This window comes from Tinamus guttatus, unplaced genomic scaffold (assembly GCF_059628265.1).
Source record: "Tinamus guttatus ecotype Peru unplaced genomic scaffold, ASM5962826v1 Tinamus_guttatus_pri_ptg000419l, whole genome shotgun sequence".
Taxonomy (NCBI): domain Eukaryota; kingdom Metazoa; phylum Chordata; class Aves; order Tinamiformes; family Tinamidae; genus Tinamus; species Tinamus guttatus.
Genome location: NW_028288953.1, coordinates 431421 through 448298, shown reverse-complemented (window position 1 = coordinate 448298; position 16878 = coordinate 431421). Strand labels below are relative to the sequence as shown.

Below are 16878 nucleotides of genomic sequence, written 5' to 3'. Positions count from 1 at the left end.
ACATCAAAGCTCTGACAGATTTTCAGCATTATGCAAAGCCTCTCATTTTCCTTTTGACTTGGAGCACTATGGCGATTATAGGTTGTATTCAGTAATTATATCAGCACTGTTCTTTCCTGTTCACAGATAAGGCTGTGTCAGCACTTCTATTATAAGCTGCTAGTTTCAAAGGACTTTAAGGTCCATAAAAATTTGTTCTGGGATGGCATTTGCTATTAAAATCTCATCTCAGGGTTAGGAGAAGAAAAACTATTGATGACTATGTCCTGGCTTTGGAGATAGCAGGAGACTTTTAAAGCTGTCAGAGTTGGTTCCTGAAATCTCCTCACCAGTTTTACAATTCAAAACCAGCTTTATTTTCTACAGTGAATTTTGGCAGGTTGCTATTAGGCTGCCCAGCGGATTTGTCCTTTTCCTTTCGGAGGCAGAAAAGGGGCAAAGGGTCAGAAATACAAAGCATTCAAATCTCAGAGTAAACTTCACCAGTGACCCTTGCCACTGGAGCAACCTCCACTCAATCCTCTGGGACAGGAGAGAAGTGAGATAAGAAAAGGAAATATGTGCAAGGAGGGAGGTGGGAACAGAAGCAAATCTCTGGGAAAGGCTCAGAGCCTTTAAGGCAACTATAGCCAGGATCTTGCACACTGTGCTTTCTAATAACAAAACAGTTGCAGAGGAGGATGAAGGGGTTTCTTGCTTTTTGAGGAGCACTCTGGATGTGCTTGTATTAGTAATACAAATCCTAAAAAGCAGAATGAATTTTAGATGTGTAGGCGTTACTCCTCCACTAATACAATCTGCTCTTTGCTAATGAGTAGATAGGCATAAACCAAAAGGGACAGGAGTCTCCCTGTCTTTAAGTCTCTGTGATAGTATTCTATTAACTTTAGAAATGGCTATCAGTAGGTGCAGACAACACTTCTCATAGTGCCACTGTGAGTAGGATTATTATTTTATGGGGGGATAAATGCACTCTTGTAAATTCACAGACCGTTCAAAAAGACTACTTTATATACTTCATTATGTTCCTCATAAGATGTGTGAGGTTCCCTTGTCAAACCTTGAAACTTTGCTACCCTTTTACCAGTCCTGCTTGTAAGATGTAAATTGAGCCCCAGTTATGCAACAAAAGGGCTGGCACATCTTTCAATGTGGGGAAAGGTCTTTTATGGCACTAGAAAACCCCAGAAAACACCATGGATTAGGGACCAAACGTCACCCAAATGTAGCTTCTGCTGAGCAGCTGTTGCAGTTCATGTGTATACACAGGCATCACTGAGCTCATGCAAGCTGTGATGTATGGGAAAAGCTCCATATCTCATACAGAAAGATGAGAAAATGAGCTTAAAGGAGAACCTGTAATAAATCATAGGCCTTAAGCTGCACCTCTTCCAAACCTGCTTGGTTTAAGACACTATGTCTTCACACTCTTAACTTCTCCTGCAGAAGATATCATTTTTTTTTCTCCCAGATTTAATTAACTCCCTTCTTTTAGTGAATCTGGCACCCACTGGCATCTGATTCATCATCTGACTCTTAACACTTCTAAGGTGAGAATCCATTTATATGAGTGATGTAATTGCTCTTGCTAACCAGTGTGTTTTCCTTGGCATGTCTCATGGATTTGGTTTAAGATGCTTTTATTATTATTTCTTCATTTATTTACTATTTTATTTATTTATTTTTATTTTTTTCAAGACCTTTTTTTTTTTTCCTGAAACTGTGGGTTTCAGTTCTAGGTGGAGTGCTGACTGTTTCATGCATGGGTCATATAATCTAATGCATGCAGCAGTTGGCCAGGACTAGGTACTGTGTTTTTCCCCTTGATCTCTGAGATTGGCCCTTCTTTCTCCTCCTTTTCCTCCTCCTTTGTTTACAGGGGCAGCTCTGTGGGGCAGCTATTATCTGATGTTCTTTGTATAGCATGGGATCCGAACATTGGATGAAGCCGGGGGTATTTTCTAGAATGAAATTAACTGCTTTTTGTTAATGCTGTGCTTAATATTGATTATAATAGGTGAAGCTGATGTCATACGGTGGATTTCCTGAAGCACTGAGAACTATAGACTGTGGTATGGATCTGTGCTATGGATCATCCTCCTCTTCTCTGAATGTTCTCAAAGGCCCAAATTCACGTGGTTGTATGGACAAAGAGGGTTAGTGGCCATGCAGTTTCATGTTGAAGGTGATGAGTATCACTCACATTCACAGAGCAGCCATGGTGGCTGAGTTATGCTCATGTGCTCATTAATTACAGAACTCCAGACATTAGTTTCTTGACTGGGGAAGGACATCGGTCAGGAAGGATTGTGGAGTAAAGAACTGTATTTAAGCTCTCTCAGTTTGGGTTGAACTGCTAAGAGGTCTGTTAAGTTACTGACAGGATCATTCTTCACAGCTGTCAGCCCTTATCCATGCACTAGAAGGGCCATTAATACAGCTAAAATGGAGTATCTGTCACTCTTGTCCTAGCATAGAAGGTGCTTCTCATAAATAGCATTTAAAAGGATTTGGGTCCAGATTACGTAGTGTTTGTTTAAGAGGGTGCGAACACTTTATGACTTTATTTATTTATTTTTTTAATGTTGTGAGCCCTTTTTTAAGCAGTTCTGTACCATGCATTTGTAATGAGGAAGTGTCATGCATCTTGCCATGCTGAGTCAGCATGAAAAGAAGAATGCTAAAATTCGAAAGCTTGGAAGATAAGCAAGCATTTTTCACATTCTAATTACAAAGATAATAAGAAGAGATTGTCATGACTTAATCTCTTGCTGTTACACTCAAAAGCAATGTGAAAATGTGTCTAAAAGAAAATCTAGGGAAATGACATGTTTCTTCAAGGAGTTGTTTATACATATTTGAGTTTTTAGGCTTAAACCGATTAACTGTGCTCCTCTGAAACTGCATGTTAGTTTTGTGGAAAATAGCCTAATGAGCATCTTGGTGTCCTTTCTAATCACGTTTCTGCAACACCCTGATGATTTTATCAATTTTTTAGCTGATCACTTTTCCAGTGCTGCAGTCAGGTTGCTTTACTCCTTTTATTTGTGGCTCATTTTCTGAGTCTTATAGAAAACGCAGTTTACTCTTTTGCCTGTCTTTTATTTCTGTTATGACCTTCCAGGTAAATCTGTATTTTTATGTTTGCAAATTGTCAAAACCACTTTCATGTCAGTCTGTTCCAGTTTCTGATTAAGTTTGTTTCCTGACATTTAGACTTGAATTTTAATGTTATCACACTCCTATTTTTATTGATTGACTGTAGATTATATTTATTGCTCTGGATTCTTTTGTTGGCAGTAATTTATAAAACTCCTAGGCAGATTACCCCTTCAAAAGTGATGGAGGTTGTAATCAAAATGTGTTACTAGCAACTGGATAAATAAAGATTACATGGCCCAAAGTCCTGAATCTAGCACAGTAGAATTTGAGCCTGAAATAATTTGTCTAGACACCAAAGGTGAAATTGCAAAGTTCAGGAATGTGGCTTAATTCTGAAAATATGTTTTCAGGACTCCTGTGGCCTTGGGCTGAAAAAGACACAGCCTATACAGGATAAGTTCCTTTTCGTCGTTTTAAAGAGATTATTTTGGTGTGTTCTACCTTGATAAAGACATACACCAAAGCATTATTCTGTGATGCAAATATACAAGATTGCAATGAGTGACTTAGGTGGAGGAAGTGTCACAATCTAAAGTAGTTAGTCACTTCCTCGCATTGCAATGCAATCTCTTCCCCGAACAGATTTTCCTCCTTACGCTTTGCTTCATGAAAAGGAGAAAAGAAGGATCTAACCTATGCAAAATGCAGGGAAAACTCATTCTGGGGTGCCTCATTCATTTCTAAGATATGCCAGCTCTGTTGTGCACTTTGTACAGTCACTCATGCAATGGAATAAGGGATGCAAAGTGCTGTCCTTATTGCAGTTCAAGCTCCAGTTTCAGTTAAAATGCTGTAAAGATCAATGCTGTTTCAGATTAGAGTTCTAGTAGAGCTTCAGTAAGCACAAAGCACAGAGAGAAGATGGGAGAACTGAACTGTGTGAACTGGCCTTTTCAAATAAACTTTACTTTTGGTTAAAACCTGATACTAAGGTGGGTATCTACTTTTTTTTTTTTTTTTTTTTTTTTTTTTTTTTAATAAGTAAAGCACAGATGCACTGTGATTATGTTTTTTTTTTTCCTCTAGACTGGAAAAGAATGCGTATTTATGTTTGATGTTGCTTAAACTTTCTCGAGAAAAGACCAGACTGATAAACATGAGTTAAGAGGGTTTTTTTTCAGCCAAGGCAGACTCTGCTCAAGTTTGTCATACCTGCTGATGTCTTGATTTCTGAGCACATGTTCCAAGGTCATCTTTTTTAATGGATTTTAATGGATTTTTCAGGGTCCCCAAACATTATCTGCATGTTTAAACTCCCGTAATAGATTTGGCTTGACCTTGAAATATACAAAAGTAAATTCTAAAGGTGATATATAAAGACAGAACAAGCAGCATTCCCAGCTCTTATTTTGGTTTAAAAAGAACAGATGTTCTAAATAATTTAAAGCTTCAAATTTTTCTTCTTTCTTTCACCCTGCCGTTGGCAATTCAAGCCTTTCCTACTCTGAAACAATATGGATTATCAGTGAACTAGTGACATGGCCGTATAACAAGGGACTAAAAGCTTAAACAAGTGAAGGAAGAGATTTTTAGTGTGTTCATAACAAAACCCATTTTGCGGTACATTGCCTAAAGTGTTCCAGTGGCAACAAAGCAGTCACCCTAAAAAGGCAGCAACTTTCATATTACTATAGAAAACGTCACCTCTTTATGAAGCATTAGAAAGAGAAGTAGAAATACTTTTGACTGATGGCAAATGTAGGGCTAGGGTATTTTGTACCTTTGGAAACAGGACAAACCAGCTGTGAAGGAAAAAATAGCAGGGAATGCTTGGATTAGAGAAAGAAGATTTTGGTGTGTGTGTGGTTGTGGTGGATTCCTTTTGTCTTCTTTTTAATGCTGGTGGCAGATGTTTGCAAAGATGCATCCCTGTAAAACAGCTGAGGCCAGCTCTGGACAACCTGGTTGGGGTACCAGGAACAACTTATCTGCGGCACTGTGGATGAACTTTGCACAGGGTGACTTGCCCTGTGGAGAAGCAGAATGGTAACATTTAGTTTGCCTCATAAAAACACAAGTAGTTTGTCTCCACTGATATAGTGACTCATGTTTCCGAAGTGGATTAACCATTAATTAAGCAGCTTTTATTCTCAATGTCAAGTGAAGGTTCTCAATGTACAAGAGTCTCAGAATATGTATTACTAGCTTTGCAGACATTTAATAGAGTGGCTAATAACATTTGTAAGTCTCACCAAGTTTGGCATCACTGGTGATTTGGGATGTGTGCCATATCTGTGTAATGTTGTCTTTTCCTTAGTCTGAACCATTGTTTAAAGGAAAAAAAAAAACTCACTTATTCATTGAACAATTTTGAAACAGCTACTTCATTAAATTACCATCAGTTTATACAGAAACTCTAAGTGTTCAGGAAATATTCTGCTGAACATTTACTATATCTCTAAACTCTTTTTTCCCCAGGTATCTACACCTCAGGGAACCGTGATTTATTAATCTTGAACGCTTTGGATTGCTGCAATGTCTTTGCATCTTTCGCGCTCATCAAGTGAGGGGATAAATAAATGATTTTTAAAGTGACAATATACATTTCGCATATGAAACTTACAGCAATGACAGCTAACTAATTATAACTCATTTAAGCCATGAAGTAAAACTAGCTTAAGCTTTTATATCACACATTCTCTCTCTTTTTTTTTTTCCCCCTAACATGTAATGAATGTGGGATCTTCAGCTAGATGGCTCTTCAGGTGTGGTCTTCAGCATTTTTATTCTTTTTTCCAGCCTTTCCATCCACTCGTTTCTGAGCCTAGGAAAAGAAACACCAAGCAGGTGTTAGTCTATCTTGTCCACATTTTTTTTTATAGGGGAGATTTTATTTATAATCTTCACATTGCACATCTCAGTACATCTTCCCAGTCTCCACAGAGACCGGCAGACTCTGTGACCTTGAAGCCTTTGCTCTAAGGCAAATGAAGATTTGTTCTTGACCCCGACACCGTTTGCCTGAGCATCGTGGTCTACCTTCACCTCCAGTACGTCCTCTCAAGCACCGCTGCGCCCAGGCCTGGTCACCTCCACTGAGACTGCCTGCTGCCACCTAGCATCACCCAGTGTCTCCATGTCCCCTTCCTTCCAGAGACTCCAACTTAAGACTTCAATTTAAGTATCATATGAAGGGATAGTAGCTTCCTGGATATGATTAGATTGATGTTTTAGGTGATTAGGTGTTTTTTAGGTGACAGCTGACACTTTTTTATAGTGCTTAGGGCTCTGCCTCAAATGGAAAATACATGAATCTCTTGGCTGAGGAGCTGTAACATGTTGGAATTGGTTCTTATAAAAGGGTAAAATATGCTAGAGATTGACTCTAATTCAGGGATAATCCTGAATTAAAACAAACTGAAAGGCCATTCTTCTTCCTATTGGGCTAAAAATTAACCTAACCTAACCATCTTTTGGAGACTTTGCCTGACATAAAACTATATTGACTTTTCAGCAGACTATCTTTTTCTCCTTTTGTCTGCTTGAGGTATATGGCTATGGATTATGGTTGCCTTGGTCAGTTAGCACAGGCACTGCTCTCCTTTCTAAAAGATTTACCTTGTGCATATTAACCTATCTGAATTCATTCTAGCTAACTCCTTTATCAGGAAGACAAGGCCACAGAGTGAAGGTGGGCCAGGTACTTCTGTGCTCGGTCTGCTGTGGAAACGAACCTTCTTGTTCAAAGCAAACTCATACTGCTAGAGACTGTCCTAATAAATTCTTGAAGTGCCAAATTTGGGGTTTATTTAGTGAACCAAGGACTCTAAGGTTCAAGTGAACCTCATCCTAGCCACAGGTTAGACACATTTCTATCTCAGTTTGGAAAGTTTTATTGCTTTCTAAAAATTCCAGAAAAATAAAGCTTGCTTTCAGGTCTTAGTGCCTGACTTTAAATGAGTGCTACATATATTTAAAGGATGACAGACAAACTCAGATAACATTTCCAAACTACGCACTTTGTCAAAGCACTTCTTCGCTGACGTTCTTTCTCATTTTGCAGATACTGGGTTTGTTGTTCAATAGTCTTTTCCCAGAAGTTTCTCAGGTCACTGGTTTCACATCCCCGTACTTCATGACGTATGTATTGACTATTCATTTTCTGTAAAGCAGAAAGGCAAAATATCCATATGACAAGACATTGGCCCTGAATCTGTTGATGGCTAAACCATAGTATTTTTTTTGCAACATTGGGTTCACATAAAATCCCCCCCACACACACCTTTTTTTTTTTTTCTTTTTTTCCCCACAACATGAGGATACAATGGACATGACCTACACTTTAACCTTCTCATCCCTAATACTGAGTTTTGGGAATCTGCTGTTTGCAGCGATTCATATTCCTAGCTGTTCACCTCAAATATCTCTCGCCTCCATCTGTGGCTGTGACCTTTAAGCTTGTGATGTAGGGCAGTGTTGTTATATTCTCTAGCTTAATGATTAAGATACCTTGTTCTGTTCATCCTAAATGAAAGAAAATATAAAAATAGGCTGAACTAGTGGATTTTTTTTCTGTTTCCATAGCTATATAGTGATAAAGTGGCTATTGTGGAATAGGGCCAAAACAATAAAGAAAAGGAGCTTTGGTGATCTGCTGTTAATCATTATGATGCTTACTTTAATTTTATTTGGGAATAGAGGACATTTAAATATATCTAAATTTAATTAAATATACCTAAACTTCATTATACAGACAACTTTATAAGATCATAGCCTGCAAAAGCCAGTTTGCCTGTTAAATGCTTCTCCTTCTCCCGTAACTTTCAGAACAGAACAATTTTATTGAATATATTTATCTATCTGATTATAGGTATTTTTGATGCCGATTCTATGCTTTCTGCCCTTCATTTGACAATTTAATGTCATCCTAAAAATAAGTTTAGGAGGAAATCTTATCAGAGGAGAAGAATGTCTATCTCAGATGGACTCTTCATGGGCTAACAGTCAAGCCCTTGAGTCCCACATTACAGCCAGAAAATCATATCATTACTTTCAAAACTTCATCAAATAGGAAATGAGCATATATATTATGCCTTCCAAATTGCTGTGTAGTTTTGCCTGAACATGCTATTACATCTTTTTTTCCAGAACATTGTTTTAACAAGTATTTAGGGCTCTCTCAAGCCTTGTTTGAATTCATGGCAATTATTTGTAATTTATTTTAATCAGAGCCACTGAGAGGTAGTAAAAAAAGACCCTTCAGGCTAGCTTGGAAAAGCTTGAAAAAACTGCTGCCATTCCCCTGTCAGGCATGGTAAGAAAAGCAAAACTAGGAACTGGTAATCTTTGTGTAATTCCATTTGGAGATTTAGCTGTTCTATGAGAGTCTGTGAGACAAATAATAAAGATGCTAGGAGTACAGAACAAAAGCAGCTGTTTTAAAGGGGCTTCTTTCTCTGACATTTCCCTGCAACTCTCTTATTGTCTCTTATGCCCCCTCCCTTCCTTGTGAGCCAGCTTGTGGCCTCCAGATGACAAAAGCAGTGTATTTACGCTGAAGATTTGCAGAAGAAAAATCACTAAGTAATTTTTTTTACCTGGTTCTGAACAAATTATAGTTGGCATCTGTAGTGATGGCATCTCTCTCTAATGTGAATTGCACGTATAGATGAACAACTGCACTTGTGCTGGGGGACAACAAGTTCCAGGTAAAAAGCTCTTTTAATGTGAGTTTTTGTTTATAAGATATGTATTTTATAAATATTTACATGTATAGCAATGTCAAAAAAAATCTCTCTTGCAAAATAATGGTTACTACTCTCTATACTTCCTGTGTACCCAGGAGTAATCTTGAAATTTTTCACAGAAAGTACAACAGTAACCATCTGGGTCAGGCTAATGGACCTTCCAGTGCAAGATTTAATCTCTGAGAATAACAATATCTCTGTACAAAAACAAGTAAATTTCCAGAAATCCCTGAAGCTCAAAATAAACATTATGGGAGTGACATGCCAGGAAGTAATCTTTCCTTGTTTTCTTAATCACAGGTGACAGGGAGGCATAATAACTTTGTCCTTCTAAATTCCTGTGTAATATACTGTAGTGCTTCTTTTTTCAATATATGAGAGTAAATGTCTCTTCTGATTGACATTAGACTGCTTCCACTAAGCCCCCAAGGTCGTGTGGGTGAATTTGTGAACCTAATTGCCACAAGGCATGACTGAGCCCTATCATATACTTCCAAAATATACATATTCCTAATCTGTTTTGGATGTTCGGCTTTCTGGTTTGATTGCATTGATGACTCAAATATATTTTTCTTTTTGCTTCTTTCCATTACTCTTCACCTCCTTGCTTCTCCCTCCCAATAAAAATCCCAGGGCGAGATGTTTAAACCCAGTAAAAGAGAAATCCAGAATTAGTTTTCCTTGTTATAGTTGCTACTTCATTGCTATCTTATGTATAGTGCAGTGATATTTAGAGGCACATTAGAAAACAGGAACTACAAAGAGTATGTAGTACTATACATTTTTTTCGGTTTATTTGTTTTTTTGAATCTGATGCTTTGGTGAGTGCATTATCTGCGAATTTTGTTTGTGTGCCGGTGTGCTGGATCAGGTATGCTAAGACTTGTCCTCTTTCCTAACCTTTTATTTTGTAATCTCATCTAAATGTCTTGATGCTGAGTTTTCCATTAACTCTCTTTCCACTTACTGTTCTCTCCCCTTAATCTTCCTCTTTATTCTCTTTCTTCCTACTACCTCATAACACCTGAAAATACATCAAAGCCACTGAACTTTGGATTCTGCATTGTCATTTTACCTGAGTCCTATACACAGCTACATTAAGGCTCTGAGAAACACCCGTGTGCTATTATTTTTCTCTGAACTGTGAAATCATCCTATTCTGTATTACACTTATTTCACACCCCTTATTTGAGCCCATTCACACAGCGGCTGTAGGAATCACACCACAACCCTGCCAAAATAATCCATGTGATTCCTTTTGCCTTCGTGCATCCTGTGCCTGGGTGTTTGAATTCACTGGTGTCCTATGTTCATTTCCAGACCGTTGCCACTAAGCCCTCAAGGTTGTGTGGGTGATCAGGGATATCCAACACAATAATCCAAACAAGATCTTGTTATCATTGTTCCAGAGATTCAGTCTCTATGCTAATATCTTCCGCTGGTGACAGAAGCTCTCTGTTTTCTTCGCTTCCACTTCAGTTTTATTCAGAGGAAAGGATTTTTATTCAGAGGAAGGGAACAGGTACTGTGGCTTTGAACCAGTAGCAGTCAGCAGGATATAGTTTATTTTCTGGCATCAGAACATCATGCATCAAGAGGAACTTCCTTAATATATAAAGAGAAAAATGAAGAAGGTAGTTTCAAAGCAGCCCCAAAAGCTGCCTGAACAAATAATGTAATTGTGTGATATAGCACATGGGCATGAATACATTCTTAAAGCACATAGAATATATTGTTAGAGCATGTAAAGTTGTAAGCAACCTTTTTATAGATTGGAGTTAGCTATTCCAGTTTAAGTCAGACTTAGGACTAAATAAAGCTATATTTAAGTCTTCAGTGACAATCCTTCCAAAGGACCATAATGAGATCTTCTTTGACAGACCCCCTGGCTGTGAAGCTGTTGCTCACAAATGAAAGGAATAGCTGAATAAACCTGGAAAAGGTTCATGCTACACAAGATGAATGTGATAGTTTACTTTTAGATATAATCATTTTAGAACAGGTTGAAAATATTTAGATATAACTTGCTAAAGGATTCCTTTTCTGGGTAGGGAAGCTATGGTATCTGGAACTCTGAAAATAATGTTGTTAAAACAAGAGAGAGGAAAGTAAGATCAATTGGATGTGACATCTTGACTTTTTTTGTGACTAGAAAAATCAATAGCCAGTAGTTGGAACTCACTGATTCTATGAGAAGCCATTACAACCAAGAGAAACATACTGCTTCATAAGGAGAACTGGAAGCCACAAGTTGCTTAGCTAGAAAATGGTATGTAAAAAAAGGGATTTATTTTTTTTTTACTGTAAAAGAGCACAATTCATTATTTCACTTTCCCCAAGTATTTACACAATAATTTTTTTTTGTTTATTTTGTTTACTGTTTTTCTTGTCTACGGCGTGGTACAGTTAGCCAGGGAAATGATAGTATGTTGGGCCTTGTGTTCCTCCCCTTCACCTTCCCCGTCCCTCAGACACCGGTTCCTGAACACTGGTTAAAAGTATTTGTATCTGGTTATCTCAAAGGTAAAACACCTCAAGTTATTTCCTGTGGGAATAGAAAATAAGTTTGGGCTGGATTAGTCATTAGCAAGACTGAAGGGGTATTTCTGCATGGCCTCGTACTTCTGAATCTGCCGGGCCAAATGGACTCATAGCATCTGACTGCTGATTACAGGTGACATTTTCTGTATTGTGGAAAGATACTAGCTAGGTTTCATCACAGCAAAAAAGACTAAGTATATATTCAGGGAGACAAATGTCGACCATTGGCTCTGATGAACATCTTGGAGGGTTTATACTTCAGAAAATGGCTGAGGGCAGTAAAAGAAAGAATGATGCTGGTGTTCACTGTGCTACTGAAGTTAGATTTTCCAGTTCTTGCAGACCAGCACAGAATGTACCCAAAGTGTTTACAACCATCAGCTAAAATGCATGCTCTTTGCTTGTTTCTCTTTACTGTAGCAAATCTTCCTAACTTTGTCGTATTGAAAGGCCTGCTGCGCTTTTTTTGGTTATTTTTTAGTTTTTATTCTTTCATTCTTTCTCTTTTTTTGGTACTGTTTTTCGAGATATTTTACGTTCTCCTAGAAATAATCTTTTTTTTTTTTTTTTCCTTTTAATATGCATCTGCATGGAACTTACTTAGTGATTGCACCTTATGTTATATATTTATAAAAGTACTATGAGATATAGGAGAGTATGTCTATGTTAATGCAAATGTATGACTTTAATAAGGAATCTCACTCAGATTTAAAAAATAAGACTACTAATTGCAGTCATGCTTTTTTTTTTTTTTTTTGATACTGATACTGATACTGACTTAGATCTGGGTTATGTCATTTATCTTTATCTTCTGCTTTCACAGCTGGTAGTAGTGCATATCTGAAAGAGTGATTGAGGTTTACTTCAAGATCCTGTGTAAGAAAGCATCTCAGTTTCAAATTCAGGGTTGAATCTTCAGACCCTAGTTTAAATTCTGTAGGGGAAAAGAGAGGACTTTGGTTTAATCCTCCCCATCCCTCTGCTGAGGATTCAGAAGGGAAGGGTCAACAGTGCAGCACAACTGCCTGAGCTGAAATGCAGTTGGGTTTAAGTACACCTGTGTCTGCTTAGTGGTGTACCTCATCAGTAAAAAAATGTGTGGCTTGTCATGTATATGTCACTTGCTTTACGTTTGTGTTTGCTTCTCTAACTATACACAGCACTGTTCACAGTTTCCAATCAAGTAAGGGAATTATAGGTAACCGACTTATTCCACTAACAATTATTTCTGGTTTGGCAGAATTTAAAGTGAAATTGGGCATTAAAATGAAAGTTGGGACATATATTTAGCAGTGGAGTCATGCCCTGGAAATAAGCAAGTAAATTAATAAGACTTCTTTGTGCAGTGGGATTTTTCCATGTACACAAATAGCAACTATATTGATGTGTGACTGATTAATGTTAATATGAGATACCTGTGTGCATGAGTTACCTTCGTACATCTAGCAAAATCATTCTGGAGTGTGCAAATAAAAGCGTGAGTATGCTGACCTGCACTGTGCAGCAGTGCCACGTTCAACCATTCCCCTTTGTTCTTCTACAGTTCCTACAGTTCATTATTGCCTTTCTGTGAAATGCTGGCAGGTCAGACCCCATTTTTTCAGACCCAGGAGCAACTATTCTTAAAATGCATTCAACTGTTACAAAATGTGGACCTTTTCTCATATAATATCTTTATGTGAAGGAAATATAGTATGACAAGACTCCTGGCAGCTATATGGTATTATCCATATCTATTATGTCCATCTTTTTAAAAATATATATATATGTATATATTTTACATGTATCTAATGTTTATTCTGTACATAAAATTTATATATAAAATCTTTACCGTCTGCTCCAGAGCTATTTTTGTCAGCTCTTCTGCTCCAGCCCATAATGGAGGGCTCCCATGAGAAGGCCTCTTCACCACCCGTAATCCAGGGCCTCTCAAATGTCTGTTTTGCTCATCGACCTTCCTTCCCTGTCGCATTGTCCCAGGGGCAGCCCAGGCTCCAGGGCTCCCAGCCCGGCCTGGCAGACCCAGCTCACTTCTCTTGCAGAGGTTTTCCCAGTTGAATTCCCCAACTTGTCCGCTGCCTATGGAAAAGCTCCCTCTGCTTCCTACTCAAGCTGGTCTTCTCTGACACTGGTCAGGACACTCTGCCGAAATTCTCTCTCTTTATCTCCCCTCTTCTCCCCAGCTTCGTTTACTCTCCCATGTAACCCTCTGGGCTCCGACAGGGCTCGGATGCCAATCTGGATCTCCTCACTCATGGCATCTGTTACACAGATGCAAACATCAGATGAAGAAGCGCTTGTAAGCATCATGGAATGCAACATATGCACATATCTTTCCTGAGCTTTCTCTACATTTGCCCAATTAGTACCAACTTTTCTCGATTTTCTACATTTTCCACAAGCCATATTAAAGCAACCATAGCTTTTCTGTTTGAACAAATTATTGTTTCCAATAGCTACATCTTCTGCCATCCTTCTCCCCTGCATTTGAAGGCTATCCTATGAATTGCTGAACTAAGGGTCATAAATAAATAGCAGAAATTAATATTTATGCAAAGCAGACTAAAAATCTTCAACGTTCTTTAAGGGGAGGTACAGGAGGACTTAAAATTCTAGGATCAAAGAAGAAGAGAAATCCTGCCAGGGGCACATGTTCCTCGTTAGGTGATGCCATTCTGACAAACCATTTGAGAGAAACTGGTTTTGTTTCATGTGAAAAGCTTCTATTTTTACATTAAAAAGCAGATGACTTAAAATTTTTGAGGAGGAAAGCTTGTGTAACTCTGACTAGCATTCAGCCCATCAGTTGACAACACACAGCCATAACACCCGGTGTTTTGTCCCTGTCCCAGGAGTGTGACAAGGAAAATGCCCTGAGATATTTTTTCTGTATCAATACTACACAGCTTCCTTAGAATGCTGCTAAACTGGGCAATCTTCCCTGGCATTTTCCTCACACTCTCATCTTTCCTAGAATATAATTTTGTGAGAAATAAAGTTAGAGGACAAAAGCATTTCTTGTTACATTATTATGATAAAGCTGCTATAGAAAAAAACAAATTCTGACTTACCTTTAGAGGCAGACTCTTCCTACAAATAAATCTTCTGTATGACACAAACAAATGAGGAATACAACAACTGCAGCCCTGGCTTCTCCAGTGTCACAGGACAGTAATGAAATGCATCCCTTGGTACTTTTTATTTGAAGTGGGGGGTAACATAAATCCTTCATCGTATCAAGGCTATTTTGAACAGAACCAGAGTGAGATAAGATCATTTAATGAACTTTGCAGCCCCCTGCCTGAGATGACCATGAAACACAGGCCCCCTTGAGCACACATCCCTCCCACGCTGGCAGATACCACCAAGAGCATGACTTGGCAAGTGCTAGGAATTATTTTTCAAAACGCATGCTAGCATTGTCTGTTTTAATATTCCTCCTGTGAAGCTTGAAAAATTCCACGCTGTTATCTTAGCTGTAGTGGAGGCTGAAATGATGTGACAAATCACACTTGGTTTTGCATTACGGGGAGACTTAGAGAAGTATTTGGTGCTTTGGAGCTGTTAATCTAAGGATGCGTGCTTGATTATGACCTATTGCACAATCTGTTCTCTTCAAAGAAATAGTCATAGGAATTGTCTGTTTGGTTAACATTAGCTGACAAAATGCATTAAACCATCACTAGTTTTAGCATTTGAAGTTGTTATAGCTCTATTACAGATGAGCACTTATATCATTACATTTCATTTTCTGAGGAAAATATTTTGTAGATTTGGCTGATAACAGATGTACGCCCTGATCTCAGTTTTCATTAAATCCATCTACATTGTTAATGTTCCATATGTGACTGCTGGCTTAAGCAGTATTTATAACATTGCTGATTATTTTAATCTTCCTTGTCATTTTTCAGACCTCAAGTAGCAAAAGCAGCAGCCATTAGATCGATGTTTTCTGCCGTTCTCTTGTGTGTTTTTTCCCCCTCCCACTTCTTGCAGTCTGCTTTGCAGCAGAAAATCCTGAATAAACCTAACAACTACAGACACTCTTCATTAAGAATAATTTTCAGCTCGTGCCATATTTGTCACCCTTATGCATTAATGTTTTTAAAATGTTAACTTTCTTTAACATAATATCATATGAGACCATAGAAATCAACTTTCCTCTCTCCATGCATGGTGTTAGCAAAGGTAATGGAGTCTGTGAGCTCTTGCTTGATACTGGGAGTCTGTGAGCTCTTGCTTGATACTGCATATATACATGTCATTCAACATAAAAATGCCCTGGGCAAAGTTGACTGCAAAATCTTATTTTTGGAAAACAACACTGGTTTTGGAAATCACAGGCAGATACTGTCTTCTACATGAAAATAATACAACATTATAAGGATGTGCAAAACAATTTAGCTTCCTTTGTCCTGCCCTTAATGATATCTGCACAAGACATTGCAGTGGTTGGATGAATCTGTTCTAAACTCACAGAAAAGAATAGTATGGCTGAGACAGGTTGGCACCCGTGCTTGATACAGCAATGCTGATAACTGCAGTGCTGCTGAACTGCCTACCTCTTTGCTGTTTGACTCCAAGCTTGTAAATTCCCATTCTCTCGCCTCCTTTCTTCCCCACACAAATGTAGCTGGATTTACTACATATATGTGTGTATGTTAATGCTGCAGTATTGGTAGGGTAAGGTTCCTCAATATTTGCAAGCATGTAAATTCAGGAGGGGGCTTCAGTGTGCAGGCTCGATCAAACCAAACCATGTGTATAGGTCTGATATGCTCTAGATGGGCTGACATTTCTGCGCTTGTATAGTTTAGACACTTTCAGTAGAGCATGGCCGGGACTTGGTAGAAATTACATTCGTACAGACCACCTGTAGAGGGTTAAACACAGTCAGCATGATTCATGCACGGTGCATTGCAATGTGGAGTTAGCCTGCGTATTCCCTGTAGCCCATTGCGTAGGATTTCTCAGTACTCAACATCTATAAATCCTACACAGAAGTAATGCTCTGTGGGGCCGCCCAGTATTTGGAAATGGGTAGAAAGACTGAAAAAACAATTCAGGTAGTAGGTGACTGGGAAAGCAGTCATTTACTCTCAAAAGTAAGATAACTCTCAAGGAAGCTTTTATGCAGCGAAAATTATTTTGGCTGTTTGTGCACTCCCATCCTTGTTTACTTCATAGGCAAATCTCCTTAAAGCAGCTTACGGTAAACTTGTGATGTGATGGCACTCTTCTCTAGTTTGTGAAAGTACTTAAAAGCATCTGCTTAATGTCACTGGAAAGGATCTGTAGAAGAAGAAGAACCTGTAAAATGAATAACAAAGTGCAAACCTTTGGAGGAGCCGAGATGTTACTTACCAGTAGCAGTCAAATTCTGCCTGTTGTGACTCTGTGCTGCTGCTGCTACTATGTGGGAGAGGTGGAAAATAAAAGTGGCAAGTCCTCTTACTCTTTCAAGTAGTCCTACTAAGTCTTGGCAGTA

The 16878-nt window shown here is 38.4% G+C and overlaps 1 protein-coding gene across 1 annotated transcript; it reads right to left on the bottom strand.

The window, feature by feature from the left end:
- Window positions 1–5836: 5836 nt before the first annotated feature.
- LOC148593303 (protein FAM240B-like) lies at window positions 5837–14548 on the bottom strand. The gene is made up of 3 exons (XM_088531449.1): window positions 14462–14548; window positions 7122–7264; window positions 5837–5926 (listed from the first exon to the last, which is right to left on the bottom strand). The coding sequence occupies exons 2-3, from the start codon at window positions 7259–7261 to the stop codon at window positions 5848–5850; spliced, it is 219 nt and encodes a 72-aa protein (XP_088387575.1). The 5' UTR covers window positions 7262–7264; window positions 14462–14548; the 3' UTR covers window positions 5837–5847.
- Window positions 14549–16878: the final 2330 nt, after the last annotated feature.

Coding starts and splice junctions, on each gene's coding strand:
- LOC148593303 (XM_088531449.1), bottom strand. CDS start 7,261: ATGAATAGTCAATACATACGTCATGAAGTACGGGGATGTGAAACCAGT. Junction 5,927..7,121: donor CGAAGAAGTGCTTTGACAAA/GTGCGTAGTTTG, acceptor TTCTTTTCCTAG/GCTCAGAAACGAGTGGATGG.